This window comes from Vulpes vulpes, chromosome 8 (genome assembly GCF_048418805.1).
Source record: "Vulpes vulpes isolate BD-2025 chromosome 8, VulVul3, whole genome shotgun sequence".
Taxonomy (NCBI): domain Eukaryota; kingdom Metazoa; phylum Chordata; class Mammalia; order Carnivora; family Canidae; genus Vulpes; species Vulpes vulpes.
In genome coordinates this window covers 62,925,655-62,949,413 of record NC_132787.1, presented here as the reverse complement: position 1 = coordinate 62,949,413, position 23,759 = coordinate 62,925,655, and the positions used below count along the sequence as shown (strand labels likewise).

Below are 23,759 nucleotides of genomic sequence, written 5' to 3'. Positions count from 1 at the left end.
GCAGAGGGAGAAGCAGGCTCCATGCAGGAGCCAATGTGGGGCTTGCTCCCTGGACGCCAGGATCATGCCCTGCGCCAAAGGCAGGTGCTAAACTGCTGAGCCACCCAAAGATTCCCCCAAGGTTTTATTTTTAAGTAATCTCACAGTCCAGTGGCAAAGAAAATATAAGATAGGCCAGATGGAAATATGAACAGTATGGATTTCTGTCACTTGCTCTACCAAAAAAAGTGTGACTAAAGTAAACTATTACAACATTCTGGCCATGGTCTCTCCTTTTCTGTGCTCCCCTCCCCCTTTTCACCTCATGGAAACCAGATCACAGGGAGTAAGGAAGAGGCTTTTTCTGTTTGTGTTTTCTAAGAAAGGGTTCTTGAAAAATGAAATCACTGTGATCAAATGAGGAGTCTGGTAGGATGGGCCAGATAGAACTAAGTGGCAAGTAATATAAGAACTGAAAAATGCCCATGGAATTTAGAAGCTAAGACACTGGAGAACTCAATGAGACAGTTTTTCCAGGAGGTCAGGTGGGGTTCAGAATGCAGACTGACAAGTGTGGAGAAACAAAGGGATGGTGATGTCATGGAGACAGTGAACTATGTTACTGAACTGGAACCCCTTTTAGGTTGTTGTATCATCCTTTGAGGGGCTGGGATAACTTTAAAAGAAGATAAAAATAAATTTCTTTCAAAAGGCCAATAAGCAGATGAAAAGATTCTCAACAGAATATGTAAACCAAAGTGACCATGAGATCATCACTTCACACCCACTAAAATAGCTGCAATAAAAAAGGGGATCCCTGGGTGGCTCAGCGGTTTTGCCCTGCCTTTGGCCCAGGGCGTGATCCTGGAGTCCCCGGATCGAGTCCCGAGTCAGGCTCCCAGCATGGAGCCTGCTTCTCCCTCTGCCTATCTCTCTGCCTCTCTCTCTCTCTCTCTCTCTCTGTGTCTATCATGAATAAATAAAAAAATAAATCTTTAAAAAAAAAAAAAAGGACAGTAGTAGTGCGCCTGGGTGGTTCAGTCAATTGTACATCAACTCTTGATTTCCTCTCAAGTTATGATCTTGGGGTCATGGGATTAAACCCCACATTGAGCCCCATTTGAAGCCCCTCATTGGGATTCTCTCCCTCTGCCCTTCTCCCTGCTCACACATGCTCTCTCTCTAAAATAAATAAATGACGTGATATAATGAACACTGAGTATTATGAGACTGGTGAATCACTGGGAAATAAAATAAAATAAATAAAATAAAATAAAATAAAATAAAATAAAATAAACGAATCTTTAAAATAAGGTAAATGCACCTGAAAACACTTAAAGAAGAAAACAATAGCAAATGTCATCAAGAATATGGAAACATTAGAATCCTCAGACGTGCCATTGTGAACATAAAGTGGTCCTGCCAATTCGGAAAACAGTTTGGGAGCTCCTCAAAAAGTTAGACGTATAGTAACCATAGGACCCAGCCACTCCTGAGTATAATACCTAAGAGAAACGAACACATTTGTCCATGCAGAAACCAGTACAGGAATGTTTGTAGCAGCATTACTTGTAATAGCCAAAATGTAGAAAGAACTCCAATGTCCATCAACGGATGAATAGGTAAACAAAACAGGTATACTCATACAATGGAATATTATTCAAGCCATAAATAGGAATGAAGTATTGATACAGTGCTACAATGTGGATGAACCTTGCAAACATCATACTTGGTGAAAGAAGCCAGTCACAAGACCATCTATGGTATAATTCCATTTATGTAAAATGTCCAGGTGAGGCAAGTCCATATAAAAAAGGAAGACTGTTGTCAGGGGATGCCAGGAGTGAGGAAGGAGAATGACTGCTAATGGGCTTCTTTTCAGGGTGATGAAAACATTCTAGAATTAGAGGTGATGGTTGCATAACTCTGAATAGAGGAAAAATATCACTGGAGTATACATTTTTAAAGGGTGAATTTCATGCTGTGTGAATTATATCTCAACTTAAAAATAAAAAAAAAATTAAAAACTGCAGCGCTTTTGCGCTGCCATATAGAGAGGATGCCCACAAACCAACAGCAAATACCCAGACCAAGCAGAAGGTGAGCCACTCCCCCAAGCCAGGGACGGCGACCTGGCCGTGCCTCCAGGAGAGGAAGTCCCGGCTGGGAGGCCGCTGATTGGCTGAGCTTTGGGGGAGGGCGGGGCGAAGAGGGGTGCGCCGAGGCCCTTTCGCAGGGGCGGGGCGGGCAGAAGCCTTCGCTCGCGAGATTTTGCTGGTTCCGCATTTCGGGTCGGCAAGGTGGGGGAGGCGACGCCGCAACTTGCACCGGCTGGACCCCCGGTTTAGAGCTGCGGCGCCCGGTGCTTCCGCTGGCCGCGAGCTGAGGACTGACCGCTTCCTCGTGGTTCCCGCGCGGGCTCCGAATCCAGACCGCGGCGGGGGCCAGCGGCCCCTCCCCTCCGAGGATAGAAGATGAGCTTCCTCTTGTGAGTGTGGCCGGGCTGAGGGTCCCCGGGCTGAAGGCCGAGAGCCAGGGCGAGGAAGGGGGCTACCGGAGCCAGAGGCGAGGGCCGGGCCCCGGGGGCGGGGGCGGAGTGGCGGACGCCTGCCTCCCCCTCCCACCTCCTCCCCCCCGGGCCGCGCGGGAGGCCCGGACGTGGGCCCTGGCAGATTGAGGTGAAGGTCGAGGCAAGGGAAGCGGAGCGAGTGGGTTGCGGCGTCGAGAGGCCCCGAGGCCGCCAGTGCCTCCAAAGTTTTCCGCCCCAGCGCCGCTGAGGGCGGAGGGACGACCTGGGGGCGGAGCCCGGAGCCCCGCAGCTGGGCTCCCGATTCCTCTTAAGTCTGGAGCTTTCCAGTACCGATCCCTGCTGACTTAGCTTTTTACTCCACCGTTATTATGTCACGTTTTAATATCTTCGGTATTAAGTTACCCCCGCGGAAAAACGCTGCCCCAGGAAAACGTGGAGCGCCACAGCTTGAGAAGCTTCAAGTTGAGCTGCCGCCTTGCCTGCAGACTTCTGTCCAATTCGGATTCAGTCAGTCCACTTTGTGATTTTGTGTAGATTTTAGTTAATAATCTGCACCCATCGTGGGGCTCAAATTTACGATCCCAAGACCAGGAGTCGCATGCTCTACTGACTGAGCCAGCCAGGCACCGTTGTGACTTTGTGTCATTAAATTTTCTGGGTAGAATCCTGTTTTAGAGATATGGCCTGGGGCCCAAATGAGTCTTAAACGGAAACTTTTGTAAATTCTCTGATGATTCTTAAGCATGTTAAAGGTTTGGGAAGCATCTCTCCAGCACCTCATTATTTTCAGAAGGCTCTTTCTACCTGATACATTACTTAAATATATGTTGCGTGATTGAGGACACATCCATCACACACATACTTGACATTTTTGTTAAATTTTATTAAAGTACATAGTGTTCTTTAACGAGAATTTATCTAGTTCCTTAATGGGAGAATGTGCTTTGGGAGGCAGATTATGCTCAGAGACTGAGTTTGTCTTTGCCAGCAATTTATTTAACAAAGGTTTGCTGTAGGATTTTCACAGGCCAGTAGCATACCGGATCATGTCTCAACAAACTGATGAAATACTCCCAAGTCATTGATAGATTAAGTACACTGTTTTTCCAGGCAAGGAGAGATGCAAGCCCAAGTTTAGTTGAGGTGTACCTTTCTAGGAGTTGGTACTGAGGAGAGGGGTTGGGCTTAGCCAACCCAAAGCTGAGGTCCAGCTGCCAGCACTAAAGTAAAAGTCCCTTGTTGCCAGGCAACCATGGCGCTGGTGTTGACCAGCAAGTGGATTTACCTTCTGGACTGGGCATTTGCCTGGCAGGGGCCAGTTGCCCCAAGGTTTAAGAAAGCTGTTTAGATCAGCCAAGTGTCACCTTGTCCAGACCGAACACTCTCAACTACTCCTCACAAATTCTTGGTATTTATAGTCAAAGTGTCTCCTTGTCATGCTTGCTTCTTCCTAAGTTTTCACTGATAAGCCCCAGCAGGGCCGCTTCAGCTGCCAAACTACTGAGCTATGGGTGAGAACAGATGAGATGATGACATCTCGACACTATTTACCTCATATTTACCTCATTCTTATATGAAAATGACTTTTTTTGGTCTTTGTCATAAACAAGTGGATTAAAACAAATTTCACTTAAGTCATAAACAAGTGGATTTGAAATCTTATCAAACCAGTACACAAAGAAATTTGGATTCCATCTAGTATTTTGTTATTATAAAATAGCACTACACTACTGAGAGTATCTTTGTTCAAATCCTTTTTTCCCACCTTTCGATTATTTTTTAGGAGTATGATCAACACAGTATGATTACCATGTCTGAAAGTTTGTATGATTTAGATGTAATTGTAAATCTCTATATTACTGGAACAAACTTTCCCTCCACCCCCAAGGTCTTTTTTTTAATGAGTTAATGTTTAGTTAGGGTTTTGTTTGTGGGTGCTCACCTGCTTAGTTACTTTTAGGATTAAAACGTGAGGCTGTTTTTTTAAAAAACTTTGTTTTGTTAACAGGCATTTGAGTTTCCACTTTTTGGCTATTACGAATAATGTAGTTATGAACTTTTGTGTTCATATTTTTGTATTGGATGTGTGTGTTCACCTCTCTTGGATATATACCTAGAAGTGGAATTGCTGAGTTATATGGTAACTGGTTTAATCTTTTGAGGAACTGCCAAACTTTTTCAAAGCACTGCACCATTTTGCATTCCCACCAGCACTGTGTGAGAGTTTCAGTTTACGCACACTGTAGGTAGCACTTGTCTTTCTGATTATAGTAATCCCAAGTCGATGTGAAATGTTACCTAATTGTGATTTTACTTTGCGTTTTCCTAATGATTAATGAAGGTCAGCATCTTTTTGTATGCTATTGGCCATTTGTAAATCTTCTTTAGAATGTCTATTCAGATTCTGTGATCATTTTTTTTTAAGATTTTATTCATTTATTCATAGAGAGAGAGAGAGAGGCAGGGACACAGGCAGAGGGAGAAGCAGGCTCCATGCAGGGAGCCCGACATGGGACTCGATCCCGAGTCTCCAGGGTTACGCCCTGGGCTGAAGGCAGGTGCCAAACCGCTGAGCCACCCAGGGATCCCCTGTGTGATCATTTTTAAATTGGATTTTTTGTTTTTGTTTTTGAGTTGTAAGGATTCTTTATCTTAGATACAAGTCCTTTATCACATCTATGAATTGCAAACATTTTTTCCCATTCTGTGGATCATTTACACTGTTTTGATGGAGTCACTTGAAGACAAAAGTATTAATTTAGATGATCATATTAAATCTTGAGAAATCATTTCATGTTTTGTTTTTATTTGTTTTTATTTTTTTTTAAAGATTTTTATTTATTCATGATAGAGAGAGGGAGAGAGAGAGGCAGAGGGAGAAGCAGGCTCCATGCTGGGAGCCCGATGTGGGACTCGATCCCTGGACTCCAGGAGCGTGCCCTGGGCCAAAAGCAGGCGCTAAACCGCTGAGCCACCCCGGGATCCCCTGTTTTGTTTTGTTTAAAAAAAAAAAAACACAATAATTTTTACACCCAGTGTGGGGCTTAACGACCCCCAGATCAAGAGTTACATGCTTTACTGACTGAGCCAGCCAGGTGCCCCCTTTTGGACACTTTTTGTATATTTACAAAATGGGCTTCCGCTGTACATTTGTCCTTTAATAGGATCTCAAATGACTTTAGATCTTGGCATGTGAATACATGTAGCTTTAACTTGTTCTTAACTAACATTCCAGGCAGCCCAGGTGGATATCAGCGGTTTAGTGCCACCTTCAGCCCGGGGTGTGATCCTGGAGACCCGGGATCGAGTCCCACGTCAGGCTCCCTGCATGGAGCCTGCTTCTCCCTCTGTGTCTCTGCCCCCGCCCCCCTCTCTCTGTGTCTGTCGTGAATAAATGAATAAAATCTATAAAAAAATAAAACATTAAAAAAACTAGTATTCCATGTTATGGATATATCAAACTTATTATTCCCCTTCTAATAAATGTTAGGATTATTTCCAGATTTTTCACTGTTAAAACCAATCTTGAGAAACACATCCTTATTCTTTTTTTTTTTTTTTTTCACATCCTTATTCATATCTAGGAGAGATACTTGGAAGTAGAAGGGACGAATTGGGAGCATTTCCTTGTTTATAGATACTATTTATAGATACTGCCTTCCCAAAATATTATACCCTTTACACTTTCACCAAGTATATTATTATTACTTTTTTTAAAAAAGATTTTATTATATTATACCCTTTACACTTTCACCAAGTATATTATTATTACTTTTTTTAAAAAAGATTTTATTATATTATACCCTTTACACTTTCACCAAGTATATTATTATTACTTTTTTTAAAAAAGATTTTATTTATTTATTCATGAGATACATAGAAAGAGAGGCAGAGACATAGGCAGAGGGAGAAGCAGGCTCCTCACAGGGAGCCCGATGTGGAGCTCGATCCCAGGTCTCCAGGGTCATGCCCTGGGCTGAAGGCAGTGCTAAACCACTGAACCACTGGGACTGCCCTTACCAAGTATATTAAAATATTAATTTCCCTGTACTAGCTCACACTTAATATAGTTGTCACTTAATCTGACACTCACATTAAAGAAATACAATTTTAATTGAATAGTTTTTCAAATGTTCATTGGCCATTGTATTTTTATTTCTGAATTCCCTATTGATCTCTAGCCCATTTTTCCTTTTTAAAAAGATATTTATTTATTCATTTATTTATTTAAAGATTTATTTATTCATTCATTCATTCATTCATTCATTCATTCATTCATTCATGAGAGGCAGAGAGGGAGGCAGAGACACAGGCAGAGGGAGAAGCAGGTTCCCCACAGGGAGCACAATAAGGGACTCTATCCCAGGAGCCCAGGATCATACCCTGATCCAAAGACATGCTCAACCACCAAGCCACCCAGGTGTCCCTAGCCCATTTTTCTAAAGGGTCCTTTTCCTTTTTCTTAACAAATTATAGAAGCCTTTTAATATGTAGTTAATACCTTTTTTTTTTTTTTTTTACTACTTTGTAATATATGTTGTGAGTACTTTTTTTGTCCCTTGTCTCTTTGTTACGGAAATTTTAATTCTTACGATTAGAAATCCCTCCATTTTTTCTGGGTTTCATATTCTGTTAGCTTCCTTGCAGATGGTGTGAGATGAGTAAAAATGTTTTTTCCCCAGTAACCAGTTGTCTCTCATTTATTTTCCCTGCTAATAACTTTAAAATGTTAGTGTCATGGGACACCTGAGTCGCCCAGTGGTTGGGCTTATGCCTTTGGCTCAGGTCGTGTTCCCAGGGTCGTGGGATTGAGTCTGGCATCTGGTTCCCCATGGGGAGCCTGCTTCTCCCTCTGCCTCTCTGTGTCTCTCATGAATGAATAAATGAAATCTTTAAAATAAATAAAAATAAAATGTTAGTGTCACTTCTGTGGTTTGCTTTAATGGCATCACAGATATTTTGATACAGAAAACTGGATTTTTGAGCTATTCAGAACTTAGGGCTACCTTCCTCCCCCACCATTTTATATAGGTAGAAATTGAGGCCAAAAGGAGGTTCATTTTCTCAGACAGTCAGAACTAGTGGCAGATCAAAGACTAGAATCTTATTACACCAGACTACTTCATGAGACACAGTAAAATTGCATTCTGTATGAAGTTGTATTGCTAATCCTGATTCTATGTGAGGAAAAAAATTTAAAGCAATCTTTTTTTGTGATCATCACCCCTTCCTCATACTGGCACTTTTCAGGAAGTTTTTTTTTTTTTATTTTCAGAACAATTTATATGCCTTAAATTATGCCATTCTGCTTTCAGCCCTAAAAATTAATATATTTTTACTTTCAATCTAATAGCAGCAGCCGCTCTTCTAAAACATTCAAACCAAAGAAGAATATCCCTGAGGGCTCTCATCAGTATGAACTCTTAAAACATGCAGAAGCAACTCTAGGAAGCGGGAATCTGAGACAAGCTGTTATGTTGCCAGAGGGAGAGGACCTCAATGAATGGATTGCTGTTAACAGTAAGTTTTTAATAACATTCAGTTTTGCTGATTTATAGGAACATTTTGCTAAAATCTTTTTGTTATTTTTTACAGGTATAAATAACTGTTGTAGTATAATGGATTACCTATAAGAAATTCATAAACACAAATACATCCAAAACTGTTTTTGTTCTCTTCAGAATACTTGGTTGTATAGCTTGTGTGGTTGGATAGAGACACTGAGGAGAAATGTTGAGTGGTAGGGTCAAATAAAAGATTGGAATGCAAAATTCTGCCTCTGGTGGACCATGACTTGGTAGGGAGCCCATCATCACAATCATACCCACCACCCCCAGCAGCTCTCATCTGCCTGCCCATACACAGAAGTCATTTGGAGTTCTGTGGGCAGTCACTTGATTGTTGTGCCTTAGGAATAGTCAGAAGGAAATTGAGAGAAAACGGGTGGGACCCACGAGCTGTAAGTCACTCAAGTACAAGAAAATGCAGGCATGACATGGAAAGTTATATATACTGAGGCTAGAGATTTGACTATTTGAGCCGATCATTTCTGAGGTGAGATCAGTGCTGGGTGATAAGGTTTAAATCTGTTAGGAACTTTCAGATGTTCCAGGAATTTTTAAACTTCTTAATGGAAAACTTCAAACATACAAAAGTAGAGAAACTAGAACAGTGAATTCTTGGGCATCCATTTTAGCAGTTGGTTTGCGGCCAATTCATGCTTCTATATGTCACCCTGATTTTTTTTTTCTTTTCATATTTTAATTTCTCCCTTTCCACCTCCATCCCCTCCTCACCTCTCCCCACTCCTCCTATCTCTCCTCTAGCTTATTCCACACTGGCAGCGAAACACAGCCAGCCCACCTCACCCTGATTGTTTTGAGGTGAATCCCAAATATATTATTTCATCTATGAATATTCCATATCTCTAAAAGACAACAACTCCCCCTTTTAAATGACAGTACTGCCATTTCTTTATGTTAACAAATATCTAGTCAGTGTTCACATTTTCCCTGATTGTCTTATAAATGTTTCTTTTTTTAAAAAATTTATGGTTGGTTTAAATCTGGACTAATAAGCCATATATGCAGTGTTTCTTGAATCTCTTAATTCACAGGTTCCTCCTCATTGCAGTCTTTTTTCCTTGCTATTTTGTTGCTATTGTTGAAGAAACCAGTTCATTTGTTTACCATAGTATGAATTTTGTTGATTGTATCCCCAGGGTGTCCATTATCATGTTCTGCTCTTCCTTTTATTTCTTTGTAAATGTTAGCTCTAGAGTAGCACTGTCTGATAGAACTTCTGCAATGATGCAAATGTTCTGTGTCTGTACTGTGGCCATTTAGCTTTTGAAATGTGGCTAGTGTGACTGGAACTGAATTTTAATGTAAGTAGCCATATGTGGCTAGTGGCTCCCACATTAGCACAGATTTGGAGCTTTGCTCAAATTCAGGTTTGATTTTATTTGTTTGTAAGACTACCTTATAAGTGGTGGCATATACTTCCAACAGTGTCTATAGTGTCTTCCCTGGTGTCCACCTGTTTTTATGTGGTGTTATTCAGCTATTGGTAATCACTCCTTTGATTAACACTGTCCAATAGAAATATAATGTGAGCTACAAATGCAATTTAAAACTTTTTAGTAGCCATATTAAGAAAAATTTTAGGTTTTTTTTCAGCACATTAAAAAGCTGTTATTCATATTACAAGAGAAAAAACAAGGGATGTCTGGGTGGTTCAGTGGTTGAGTGTCTGCCTTCGTCTCAGGGCGTGATCCCAGGGTCCTGGAATTGAGTCCCACATTGGGCTCCCCACAAGGAGCCTGAGTCTCCCTCTGCCTATGTCTCTGCCTCTCTGTGTCTCTCATGAATAAATTTTAAAAAAACTTTAAAAAAAAGAGAGAGAGAGAAAACAAGATGCGGAACTATGTGATATCTTTTGTATAACGATAGGTGCTTGGGGTAGGAGACAAAAAAAGTAATGTGGTTATATATATGTAGGGGGAAGCTAGAGTGGTTGGGATTAAGATTAATCTCTATATGTTTTTATAGGTCTTTTGATATGTGAACCATGCAAAATATTATATATTCAGGAAAGACCTTCCTCTGTTCTTTTAACCTAACTCAAATTATCATCTATTATTCTGAAGGCATCATTGGCCTTCTCTAGCCTTTGATTTTTCTTTGAGACTTTTTGCTGTAGATAGGTTGTTCTCAAACCTTTTAGCCTCAGGATCCCTATATTCTCTAAAAAATTACTGAGAACCCCAAAGAGCGTTTAATTATGTAGGTTGTATGTAGTGATACTGGGTTAGAAATTAAAACTGAGAAACTTTAAATACCTATTTTTTAATTCATCTAAAAATAACAACAAACCCACTGCATGTTAACATAAATATATTTTTATGAAAAATGACCATTTTCCAAAATGAATTTTAGTGTTCTGTGTGGCATTGTTGTACATGTTTGGAAATTTGTTTTCACGTTTGGCTTCATAGGAGACAACTGGATTGTCCTGTCCACTTCCACATTCAGTCTTATAATGTCCCACATCAGGAGCTTCTGGACAACTCCACCATGCCTCCTGGGAGAACCAGAGTGGAAAGAGCAGTTGACCTCACAGATGTCCCCCTGAAACCGGGACCACATTTTGAGAATAGCTGCTTTAGACCAATAAACCAGCACACCATCTGGGCACACTCTTTGTTTTGAATGAATATTGAATGCCTAAGTATTACTTTCTTAGAAACGTGACTAAATAAGAGGAAGATTTATAAGTGGGGGAGTTTTATATAAAATTCTTTTTGGAAGATGGAGCTTTTTTATCTATTTGTTTTTTAAGAAACATGGAAAAACCCTAGTTGTTTTTAGGTACTCCTTTAGATGGGGAACTAGAACGTTTTTTAAAACTTTCCAAGGCTTATGTGAGTGTCTTTGCAGAGGAACATTTAACTCAGATAGGCTCATTACTTACCCCCTTCCTCATATTTTCCTTCATATCTAGCTGAAGCTCCTATAGGAAGTGTTCCCTGACTGCCACAGCCCCTCAGGATGCTGCCTTTTCTCTGAACTCATATGTGTTGTGTTTATGATTCTTTTCAGTTTTGTCCCTTTAGTCAGCTGGAGTCTCCAAGGCAAGGGACATTATTCCATGTCCCTTTTTTCCCCCCATATCCTTTTTATATCTTCAATATGCGTTAGGCTTCAGGTTTTTTACGAAAAGATTTTTTTTAATTTAATTTAATTTTTTTATGATAGTCACAGAGAGAGAGAGAGAGAGGGAGGGGCAGAGACATAGGCAGAGGGAGAAGCAGGCTCCATGCACCGGGAGCCTGACGTGGGATTCGATCCCGGGTCTCCAGGATCGCGCCCTGGGCCAAAGGCAGGCGCTAAACCGCTGTGCCACCCAGGGATCCCTGAAAAGATATTTTAAATGCCTGTTGATACAGCTGATACACCTTCTCCTTCACAGTATATTCTACAATATTCTCTGCTTTTTTCTGACACAAATGGTATAATCTGGTTCAGATCAATAGGAAGTGATGGATAGGGCAGCCTGGGTGGTTCAGCGGTTTAGTGCTGCCTTCTGCCCAGGGCATGATCCTGGAGACCCTGGATCGAGTCCCATGTTGGGCTCTCTGCATGGAGCCTGCTTCTCCCTATGCCTGTATCTGTGCCTCTCTTTCTTTCTGTGTCTCTCATGAATGAATAAATAAAATATTTAAAAAAAAAAGGAAGTGATGGATATTTTCATTCCCTTGGATATAATCAAATTATATATTCTAATAATTTAATAGTCACTATTAAGTTAGAATTACTGCCAAGATTTTATTTTCCTGCTGTTCTATGCTGGCTAAAAGCTTACTGTATTAAAGTGAATATATATTAAAAGTTAAGTGTGACAACTTAAAAAGAGAAGGGAATTTGCACTACCCCTGTATTATCGAATCTATTGAGGATTTTACAAGAACTTGAAGGCATTGTCCATTTTTCTTTCTTTTTTTTTTTTTTTTTTTTTTTGTCCATTTTTCTTTCAACTGAGAGGTCTGATGTTTTATTGTGGTGGCACAAACATTTTAACACAATTCTGCTATTACCTTTCCAGCTGTGGATTTCTTCAACCAGATCAACATGCTATATGGAACTATTACAGAATTCTGCACAGAAGCAAGCTGTCCAGTCATGTCTGCAGGTCCCAGGTACATATACTGCCTTTTATATAGGCATTTGAAATGCTAAATAAAGCTAATCAGTAATTGATATAAATTAAATAATAAAGCCTTTATATATTTTTTTATCTATTTACTTTTGTACAAGCAGTTCAATTTTATGAGTTCCTGAATACTTCCCTTATAAGCTTTTACTTCTTATTAAATACTTTGGTATGTGGTACTTAGTATTTAATTGCATTATAGTAAGTAATGAATGTTCAGGTTTTTTCCTTGTGCTTATTTAGTGTTAATTATTTCCAAGTTGTGCTGCTTTAATTATCTGGCTTAAAGATGCTAGACTGAAAAAATTTGACTAGGGGCACCTGGGTGGCTCAATTGGTTAAGTGGCTGACTCTTGATTTTGGCTAAGGTCATGAACTCAGGGTCATGGGATTGAGCCCCACATCTGACTCTGTGCTCAATGAGGAGTCTGCTTGAGGATTCCTCTCCCTCTACCCCCCACCCCCGCCCTGCTCATGCATGCACTTGAGCCTTCTCTCTCTCTCAAATAAATAAGAAATTTGATTATAATAAATCTTAAATATTAAGAAACATGGAACACTTTATCACCCATAATGTTAATGTGTGTTATCACACACATCAAGGTGTGATAGGATTAATGTTTTAGTGTTTCTTCTTTCCAGTCTCTTTTTCTGATAATAAATGACTAATTTTATATGGGGATACATGGTATTAAGACATTTACCCCTTGGGAAAAAATTGTCTTCCCTGAATATGCTGTAGGTATAAAGGAAAGAAAAGGTCTCCAATGAGTTTCTAGTTCTATTTCTAATTACAGTATTTTGAAGGGATGTTTTTATTTTGTGTTGTTATTCCTGAACCTTCCTTAGAAGAAATTTAAATAAAGTAAATAAGACAAACTTATTAACGGCTTAAATGCTTCACACAGTGAAGTTTTGCAGAAGTCTTATTATGCATTCTAGCTCAGCAAAGGAAAGGTGAAAAAGATGCGTGCCTAAGGGTATTTCTTTAGTACCCTCTCCAGGAAACAATCTTATAATCTTGACTGTATTGTTGATACCTTGATGGCCAGCTGTTGTAGGATATGAGGCATATCCCATCAGTCTCTCACCAGCCCTTAGCACCCTCTGCCAGGAATGTGTGTTCCTTTATTATTCCCAGGGCTGTGTTAAAACATCCATTTTGGCACTGTCAGCTGCCACATTATCCTCCCTTTCTCTTCTAATTATACCTATCCTATTTCAGGATAATTCTGTAGGGGAAAAAAAAATAGGGCAGCCCCAGTGGCCCAGGGGTTTAGCAACAGCCTTTGGCCCAAGGTGTGATCCTGGAGATCCAGGATCAAGTCTTGCGTTGGGCTCCCTGCATGGAGCCTGCTTCTCCCTCAGCCTCTCTCTCTTTCTCTCTCTCTGTCATGAATGAATAAATAAATCTTTAAAAAAAAATTCTATAGGGAAATCTGAGTGATCTTCAGTAGAACTTGAGGTAATTTACTAAAGTTATATGTAACTTCTATTGACAAAATGTAGACCTACTTTGATTACAAGTTGTACATTTGTTACTGTTTTTGAAAACTATCAGTAAAACCTTTTTCTCTCCAGATACGAATATCACTGGGCAGATGGTACTAATATTAAAAAGCCAATCAAATGTTCTGCACCAAAATACATTGACTATTTGATGACTTGGGTTCAGGATCAGCTTGATGATGAAACTCTTTTTCCTTCTAAGATTGGTGAGTTAATGTTGTATTGTTTTCCTTTTTAACTGATAAATATGTTGCACTTTTTAATACTATTACTTTTGAAAAAAATTGTAATGAAGACTGCCAAATTCCCCTCCAGAAAGATTGTAACCAGTATCTGCCCATGTTTCTTCACTAATACTGCAGTTGGCTCCTCATTTTTTACTCATTTTTTTTCTGTTCCTATCCTTTGGTAAGATTAGCTCTGACATAAATGTCATATGTGTTTTTTCCTTGATTGCCATATGTCTTATTTTGTTCATGAGGTATTGTTGCTTGTATATAACTTTCTTATTTTGTTCTATTAATTTTTCCTTTACATTGTGTGGATTTTAATACAATGATTAGAAAGATTTTCCCTACTTCGAGATTATAAAAATATTGGTCCTTATTTTCATTTAGTACTTTTGTGGTTTTATTTTTACATTTAAATCTTTATTCTTGGGCAGCCTGGGTGGCTCAGCAGTTTAGCTATATGTTAATCCTTCAAGTTTCTTAAGTTTATTTCTAGACTTTTTGTGTATAATATATATATAATATATATAATATCAATAAAAATGATACCTGGCTTCCAAATGGTTATTGTTTAGTATGTAGAAAAAGCTATTGATTTTTTATATAAAATTTCCAAATAAATTGGCCATCAGATTCTTATTGTTTCAGTTGTTTTGGGTTGGTTTTCTTGAGTTTTTAAGTATTCAATCACATCATATTAGGCTAATATTAATTTTGCCTCTTCCTTTCTGATCGGGATGCTTCTTGTGTAACTCGTACCTACTTGCCCCAGAGTAGTGCTGAGTAATGGAGATGATATGGCAGGACGTCCTTTTCTTGTTTCCTTACTTTTATGCAGGTGCTTCTAGTACTTCAGCATTAAGCAGGAATCTTACTTTTGGTTAGACGTATGTGAATCTTTTAAAAATCAGGTGTGGTTGTTGAGTTTTATGATACTTTCCCAGTGTCTGTTGGTTACCATAAAGTTTTCTCCGTGTTGTTTGTTTTTTAATGTTTTACTGGAAGAGTATTTTTTATTTGCTGATATTTTGATTAAGATTTTGTCATCGGTATTTATGGATGAGTTCAATCTTTTCATTTTCATTTTGAGTGTGTCTTACAAATGACATGTTGGATTGTCTTTTCTGTTCGTGCTGCTATAATAACAAAACTACCAGAGATTGGATGGCTCGTGAAGAGAAACTTCTCAGTTCTGAAGGCTGGAAGTCCAAGATCAAGGTGCCAGCACAGTCAGGTCTTGTGAAAACCCACTTTTGGGTTGCAGACTGCTGATTTCTCACTTCGTCCTCACTTGGTAGAAGGAGCCCGCACAAGTTCTCTGGGGTCTCTTTTATAAGGGCATTAATCCCATTCATGAAGGCTCTGCCCTTGTGACTGAATCACCTCTGAGCCCCACCTCCTAATAGCATCACCTAGGTGGTTAGGCTTTCAACATGGGAATTTTGAGGGGATGCACATATTCAGACCACAGCAGATTCCTTTTTGTGACCTAATCAGTGGCTCTCTTGGGAGAAAAACTTGTATCATGTTACACCAGGTCTCTTTGCTGTTCGTCGGGTTTTCTGTTTTATTATTAAATCTTTTATTTCCTTTTTTATGGACTCTTTATTGTATATTGACTGTGCTTGAATATTTCTGTTCAGTTCAGCTTGGAAAGTGCTTGATTTAAGACAAATTACTTCTATCATTTTATTCATTAAAATATCCCACTTATGAAAGACAAAGAATACTTAAAATTTTATTATTTTCTCAGCTTTCCATTCTTCAGTAATCTAGCCTATGTTCTGGAATCCTTTCCCCCCTCAATTAGGCTATTAACCACATCTTATTTCTGCCAGTTATTTATTCTTACTAGTTAGAACTGTTAATTACTCATTTTGAACTAACCAAATTATTACTGTTCCTTTTGTTAACAAGATGCATATTTGTAAATTCTGAGAGGAGTTTGACTTAAATATCCATGTTCAGGGCAGCCCAGGTGGCTCAGTGGTTTAGCGCCTGCCTTCGGCCCAGGGCGTGATCCTGGAGACCCGAGATCGAGTCCCACATCGGGCTCCCTGCATGGGGCCTGCTTCTCCCTCTGCCTGTGTCTGTCTCTCTCGCTCTCTCAAGAATAAATAAATAAAATCTTAAAAAAAAAAAAAAATCCGTGTTCAATATGCAAGCGTAAGACCCTAGTCCAGAAAAACATGCCTACAGGTTCCAGAATAATGTTTGAAATGCTAGTTGTTGGGGGCATCTGGTTGGCTCCGTTGGTGGAGCATGCAATTCTTGATCTTGGGAGATCATGAGTTCAAGCCTCATGTTAGGTGTAGAGCTTACCATAAATAAAGAAATAGACAGAAATAGAAATAAGGAAAGGAAAGGAAGAAAGTTTTTAAAAATGTAAATATCAGTTGTTAGCCAAGATTGGGGATGGGGGGATCAGAAAAATTAGCTTGCAAGAGCAAAATACACTAAATTCCAGGCTTTTAAGGACTAGTTAAGAAATAAATTTAAATACAGGAAAGGAGAAAGTGTTTTAACCCTTGTTTTCTGAAAGATTGAAGAAAAAAATGTTTCTTGAGTAGTGTTGTGGAATAACCTTTAAGGCTATCTGATCTGGGTTATTTTGGAAGCTGATGCCCTCTTATATGTTCATACACTGTACTCCGTGCCACTTGTATTGTCTTTCTCCTGTCCCTTTTACCCAAGACTTTGATCATGTCAGCTGGAATTCTCAGGAATATGAACAGTCACATCCCCAGTGAACCACTGGAGAGAGATTACCAAACCCTTTCCTGGTTCTTTCCTAAGGAAGCGTTTATTTTCTTTGCAAAATAGTGAGGTGCTCTTCCTCCCTTTTTCAGGAAATTTGTCCCTATCTTGTATTGCAGGAAAATGAAAATAGCACTTTGAAAAGATAAAAAGTTGCAGACTCCTAATTTAAGAAAGAAAAGTGGTTTTCAGAGTAATTCAGAAGATAAAATACTTTTTGTCCATAGTCAGTAGTTTATAATGTCTTTTCCTTTTGCTTAGTTTTCATTCCTTGTTGAATGTGTGTGTGTAAAATTTATTTTTAGAATTAAGCATTACAAAAATTTTTATTTATAGTCAAAATACTTGTTGCATTTAATCTTAAGAAACTCTCAAGTACTAAACAGCTAAAATTATGTTTATTTTAACTTGGATTCAGCAGCATCTTATAAACCTAATGCCTGTGCCTGTTCTTCTAAGGCAGTCAAAAATAGTGTGCTACGTGAGAATACCTCTATACTTAATGTTTGTTTGTTTTAAAGATTTTATTTATTTATTCATGAGAGAGACAGAGAGAGAGAGAGAGAGAGAGAGAGGCAGAGACACAGGCAGAGGGAGAAGCAAGCTCCATGCAGGGAGCCCGATATGGGACTCGATCCCAGGGCTCCAGGATCACACCCTGAGCCAAAGGCAGATGCTCAACTGCTGAGCCACCCAGGCATCCTTATGTTTGGGGTTTTTTCTCTCTTTTAAAAAATGTATATGGAAAATAGGTTTATATTTGTAAATGTGTGCATTTGTGTCACACATGCTTACATGCATGTGTTGCTTATGGCAACTTCTAAACTTTCTGCTGTTCAATTAGATAAAAGACCAATTGATAGATATGTGTGTTTGATTACAGGTGTCCCATTTCCCAAAAACTTTATGTCTGTGGCAAAGACCATTCTGAAGCGTCTCTTCCGGGTTTATGCCCATATTTATCACCAGCACTTTGATTCTGTGATGCAGCTGCAAGAGGAGGCCCACCTCAACACCTCCTTTAAGCACTTTATTTTCTTTGTTCAGGTAAGTTGAACCATGTTCACTTCTTTGTCCTTTGACTTGGTCTCATTTGGTAATTTTAATTTAGAGCAATTTATAGAGTTGTCTAATTTATAGATGTAGAGCAAAGTATGAGCAGAGGTCTCTCTTTTCTCTTTTCCATGTTGTTTATTTCATTAGTGGGCATCACAACAGAGAGAGCATCACCCCCATTTTAGGCCATCTGCCTCTGGCTGCCCTGCCAGTTCTCTGGTTAGGATAGGACAGGGAGCACCAAAACCCCAGGATAGCTTGTCCATTTCCTCCTGCTCCATGAAGGGACGCTATGGGAAAATGTCTGCAGTTGGGTTATTTATAAGATGTCTATGTGTAGGAGAGAAACTTTTGGAAGAACTTGTTAGCTGCTGTCTTGGTTTAAGTTTCCAGAAGTCTCATTTCAGGTCAAGCCTTATGAAGTCAGCAGCTAGAAACTTAAAAAGGACCATCTCCTTCAAAGATGTGGCTTTTTACCTTATGGGCCCTTTATTGGAATGGGAACTCTTTAAAATCAAAATAATTGGCATTGTTTGAAAAAGATATTAAAGAATTGGTACTCCTTTAGCAACTTTAGAGATATATAATTCTATATGCAAAATGTATATATGCCTACCCAGATAGCTGTTTTTTTTTTTTTTTGACAGAAAAGCCAGTAGTTTTATAGTAGATACTGTGTATTTCAATTATATTGTGCCACACAGAGGAAAATGCACTGTGCTCTTCTCTGTCTGCCTTCTGAGGTTGTTGCATGGCATGGATGTAGATAGAGTATAGGTGCTGATGCAGGTATATAGATACAGATACACAGTGGATCTAGATACAGATAAAGGACAGAGTTGTAGTAGGGCTATAGTATAGATGTAGACATAGTATAGATGTAGGTATGGTATAGACCTATGAAAGACAAAGGTCCACTGCCCAGGAAGGTGGCCACTCTCAAGTTCATTGTGTTAGGTTAAGATAATTTCCATGTAAATGCAAACATATATACAATTTTAATTTTAATGTTTTACACAGTGAGGATCATGCTAATACATACAGTTGCTTATTTGGTAAGTCTCTTGTATTTTAAAAAATGTGTAAAAATGATCCCATTTTAGAAAGTTCAGAGAGATCATGTCATCTTTTTTTTTTTTGGATTTTGGAAAACCAGGGTTGGGAATCCCTTCTCTGAAGACATTTATGGAATTTTAATTTTAGGCCTATTTTAAAATTTTGCTTTTCTTCTCTTTTTAGGAGTTTAATCTGATTGATAGGCGTGAGTTGGCACCTCTTCAGGAATTAATTGAGAAGCTTGGATCGAAAGACAGATAAATGTTTTTTCTAGAATACAGTTGCCCTCTTGCTTCATCTGCTAGAGCTATCTTATTGCTATCTGTGATAAACTAGTGATACAGACTTTAAGAAAATAGGAAAAAAGACACCTGTAGTTTGTGTCTACTGATAAAATTGTCCCAAGGTAGATTGGCCTAATCACTTCAGTGAGAAATTCAAGATACAGCTAAATCTGAGGCACTGTGTGACCACTCTTGTTATTGTCAGAGTTATACTTGGTTATCATATGTGATGGCTAACATGTAGTCTATTAGTTTACTTATTTTACTGAAGAAAATGATTGTGTCACATGACAGCATATAATGGCTATTGAGACTTTCCACCAATACTTTATTAACAAGTTTCCAGAACAAATTACCTAATAACACAATCAGATCAGTTCTATTCTGCTTTTATTTACAAATAGAAGAGGTTGTTTTTAAGTTTCCTTAAGATTTAGAACATTTGTGTGTTACTTTGGATAACGTTTTAAAGTTTGTATGCTAGTGTTTTTATAGATAAGAATATATATATATGTTTATTTTTTCAAAACCCGTGATTACAGTTTAAATCCTCATATGACCCATATGGTATGGGAGTAACCAGAGTTATTTCTAAAATGACTTTATTTTTAATCTTTATTTGGAATTTTATTCACATAAAACTATCTAAAGTTTTAGGAGTATGTATATCAGAAATAATTTTCTTAAGGCATGTAAGGTAATCTTGTACATTTTTATTTTGAAATGCTTCATTTAGATTAATTTTAATAGGTAGCTTTTGTCTGAGAAAAAGAAAACTCAAAAAAATTATGACAAATTTAGGTCTCAGAACCACTATTTTCATTCATGTTGTTTTTCAGAGCCCTTGAAATCCCGGAGAAGAAAATGGGAGAAAGTACTCAGAGTACTTGATTATTTTGTGTGTCCTTTAAAACAAAAACAAGAATTACTTCTTTTTGTTTTTATCGTGACTGGAGACTTAGTTAAGAGTAGTGTAGAAATGCCCAAACTTCATTGGTAAAACTTAAGGAAGACCATAATAAAAAACCTTGAAGGTATATACATTTTATAACACAATTTAAAGTTTGGTGTGCTAGTGTGTGTGTGTGTGTGTGTGTGTGTGTGTGTGTGTGTGTAAAGGAAACAAAATGGGAGAAATAAGTATAAATTCTTACTTCATTCTGTGAGTAGTCAAAGGTTGTACTTAATCCTGTTATAATTGTTTTTGTATCAAAACTTGAAATTCTTCTATTTCTATTGGGGTTAAAAAAAAAAAGTCTTCCCTGTTAGTGAAATAAAAGGTCTAATTTTTATTAGGTTTCTAAGATTTAGTAAACGCCAGCTACCTGTCAAGAATGTACTGGGTACAGGTATAACGCCAAATTGCCCAGCTGGTATTGCTTGAAGTCCATCAGCATTCTGTATGATTTCATACCTGGGATTTTTGCAGAGTGCTCACCAACACCCTTGGTGGCTTTAATAAAAGGTTAGATTGGTTAGGTTTTTAAATTTATTTTTATTAGTCCACTTAAGTATAAAGAAAAGAATTGCTTAGGAACTCCATTTTTATAATAACTCAATTTCATATCGAGATATACAGAATTTTACAGGAAACAAAATTTTCATCTATTTTATTTAGGTTGAAACCATACATCATTGTCCAGGAATTAAAAAGTGGGATAGGGGCAGCCCGGGTGGCTCAGCAGTTTAGCGCTGCCTTCAGCCCAGGGTGTGGTCCTGGAGACCCAGGATCCAGTGCCACGTCAGGCTCCCTGCATGGTAATAGAGCCTGTTTAAAAAAAAAAAAAAAGAAAAAGTGTGATAACCCCTTGTAAAAAAAAGAAAAGCCCTCTGAAACATTCCACACTCCATGTTTTAAGCTTATCCAAACGTACCTGTGAGGAGTTCTGTGTGTTTGTGTTGATCATTTATGAACAAGAAAGCAGGTCTCTCTAGACTTTGGCTTTAATTAAGTCTTCAAGGAATGAAATCTTCTTTTTCAACTAGGGTTGTACTTTCCATCATTACTCATATTTCACATGATTCTTAAAGGAGTTCTCACTTTTCTCCATTTATTTTCAGTGATAGAAATCTTCTCTTTGTGACTCCCTCCCAAAATAAACCAAAGATGGTCACATGCTAGACATAAATAAAAAAGTTTTTGGTAATTTGAGACTCAGAATATCCTTTTTAAAAAATAATAACACATTACCAGGCTCCCAGGCTAATCAGGCTTAACTAACAATGCACCTAACCATTACGTTAACACTACTTGTTAACATCTAAAGCCAGAGAGTAGAGAGCAAGAAAACTAGAGGAAGGGGAGAGGATGAGGCCCTCCTGACCAGGCTAGAGAGCAGCCTTTGAGAAGAGTTGGAAGAAATCCAACTGTCTTGGACTCGTCTTCCTTGTGACTTATCTCTCTGTGCCTGAGGTCTGCCTGTATACCACATTCCCTGCCCCTCTAAGTCAGCCCCACTGACCTCCTGTCAATGTCTGACCACTGCTCCTCCCTCCGGGTACAGTCATGGAGAGTGCTTGCTAAATTATGCAGGTAGTTCTATGGTGCCTAGTTGCTAGGCCATTAAAAAACTATTGGACCACGATGTGCAGATTTTTGTTTAAATATTGAAACTTACTCATAACTATGGTTTTTGTTTTGATAGCCAAATGTCTCCTTTATTCTCCAGACTGTGAATAAAGTGATTTTTAGAGGGCTGCCAGCAACAAATAGTTCCATCTTAGACTTGTATAGCCCTAGCTTCGGTAGCTGCCTATTTGAGAAATGCAAATCTGTACTCATAACTTTGACAGCAAAAGGAAAGCCTTCCTAGCAGTGCAGTGGCAAGGGGAACAATCCACTGGTGATTTTAACTTTTGCAAACATTGTTGAAGTTTTCTGATGATACCATTGGCTTTCTCTCTGAACAGTGAGGTTATACTAGAAGTGGAGCTTCTGAACGTCATATCATTATCTCATCAGCATAAACAAATCAGCCCCAAAGAGCACAAGTCTTAGAAATCTATTTCTGAGCAGCAGTAGTCCTGGTGTTTGTGTTACCTTCCTGGCCACAGGAGATGGTCTCCTGCCAGAGAACCCTGCCCTGACAAATGCTGGCTGAGCCCTTTCAACAGGGATGTTATTTTTTCCTGATACCAGTTAAGTGTGTGGATTTGATTCTTACTATTGTAGAATTCTGGCAAAGAGGGAAAATAGTCCGTCAGTCATCCTGTGTATTCACATTAGATTTTGATATTTCGGACTATAAAAGGCTTAGAGGGATGATATTATCTGTGATAACAGTGACTTTATTGAAGCAACTGCATTGAAATCCACTAGGGTTTTCTCTCATTCTCAAATTCCATTCCAAACAAGTATTCTGTAAATCCAAATGGATTACCAGTGTGCTATAGGTTTTCTGTAAAACATTTTTGTTTGGACTACATCAAAAATAGTTTGCATAAGTTAGTCCTGGTTACCATCTAAAATATTTTTAAGTGTTCTTTACATGAAAATTTATGTTGTATTTTTAAACCTTTAGGAGCTTTATCTATTTTTCTAAGTCAGTTAATTGTACTTTTAAAGAAAGTATTTTGTATCTACTTTTGTAACTTCATCAGAATAAAATATATGAAAAGAAATGACTGATTAAAGTTTGTGTCTTAACACACTTTTTTTTTTTTTAAGTTTTTACTCATCTGAAAGGGGGAGAGTACTCATGTAAGTACCCCTGAGCGAGGGGAAGGGCAGAGGGGGATGGAAAGAGACAAGCAGACTCAACACTGGCTGGATTTCATGACCCTGAGACCATGACCAGAGTCAAGCACAAAGCCTACTGAGGCACTCAGGTACCCCTCAGCACACTTATTTCTATTTAAATGTAAAACAAGATTTTTGCTTCTCTAGAAGATGGTCTTTGCTTATTTAGTAGCTAAAATGTTTCCTCAACTCTTAGAGGAAAGGGAAGTCTCTAAATAAATATTCTGTAATACCAGGTCCTGACCCCCCAAGAAACAAACTACGCCTATGACTATAGTGGCTAAAACCCATCCCAGACAAATTCATAATCTCTTCCTGCACTAACCAAGCTGACCTCTTTTGCATACTCCTAGTTGTGAGATTGAGAAAAGGGAAGAGGGGAGAATGGACTCAAGATTTTCTGACCTTGAACTGAGTGCTCAGCATATCTAGAAGACATCACCCACCCCAATCAGCCAGTTTTTATTACAGTAGGAGAAATACTAATTTTAGAGGTCCAAATCACAGGTGCCCCATTTTAATTCAATATAGCAATGCTAGGGGTCCCTGGGTGGCTCAAGGGGTTTAGCGCCTGCCTTCAGGCCCAGGACGTGATCCTGGAGTCCTGGGATGGAGTCCCGCCTTGGGCTCCCTGCATGAAGCCTGCTTCTCCCTCTGCCTCTGTCTCTTATGAATAAACAAGATAGCAATGCTAGAATTGTTTTGACCTTTTGATTAAAGTTTAGAAGTTAATGTGGCTAAATAATGTGGGTTAATACTCCTGTTTTGTATAAGATACAATAAACTCTTGATCAGTTTTGGATTTTGGTAATATTTCGATAGGATTAAAGTCATTCACAAAAACATAAGGGTGTCCAATGGCTAAGTTTGAAAGTTATTTTTTTATATATTTTTTAAAAGATTTTATT

The 23,759-nt window shown here is 38.6% G+C and overlaps 1 protein-coding gene and 1 long non-coding RNA gene across 3 annotated transcripts; one reads left to right on the top strand and one right to left on the bottom strand.

Moving 5' to 3' along the window:
- The first annotated feature begins 2,163 nt into the window (after nucleotides 1–2,163).
- Nucleotides 2,164–22,733, top strand: MOB1A (MOB kinase activator 1A). 2 transcript variants are annotated; one of them, XM_025994523.2, is made up of 6 exons: nucleotides 2,164–2,467; nucleotides 7,863–8,029; nucleotides 12,113–12,206; nucleotides 13,802–13,935; nucleotides 17,600–17,763; nucleotides 19,012–22,733. In XM_025994523.2, the coding sequence occupies exons 1-6, from the start codon at nucleotides 2,454–2,456 to the stop codon at nucleotides 19,087–19,089; spliced, it is 651 nt and encodes a 216-aa protein (XP_025850308.1). In that variant the 5' UTR covers nucleotides 2,164–2,453; the 3' UTR covers nucleotides 19,090–22,733. The 2 variants fall into 2 exon arrangements, with proteins under 2 accessions (XP_025850308.1, XP_025850309.1); XM_025994524.2 differs by having other exon boundaries at nucleotides 2,210–2,467; nucleotides 7,866–8,029.
- On the bottom strand, nucleotides 20,708–23,614 carry LOC112916730 (uncharacterized). The gene is made up of 2 exons (XR_003234353.2): nucleotides 20,987–23,614; nucleotides 20,708–20,880 (listed from the first exon to the last, which is right to left on the bottom strand). It is a non-coding gene; the product is annotated as an uncharacterized lncRNA (long non-coding RNA).
- Between the last annotated feature and the right edge of the window lie 145 nt (nucleotides 23,615–23,759).

Coding starts and splice junctions, on each gene's coding strand:
- MOB1A (XM_025994523.2), top strand. Junction 13,936..17,599: donor TCTTTTTCCTTCTAAGATTG/GTGAGTTAATGT, acceptor GTTTGATTACAG/GTGTCCCATTTCCCAAAAAC. Junction 17,764..19,011: donor ACTTTATTTTCTTTGTTCAG/GTAAGTTGAACC, acceptor TTCTCTTTTTAG/GAGTTTAATCTGATTGATAG.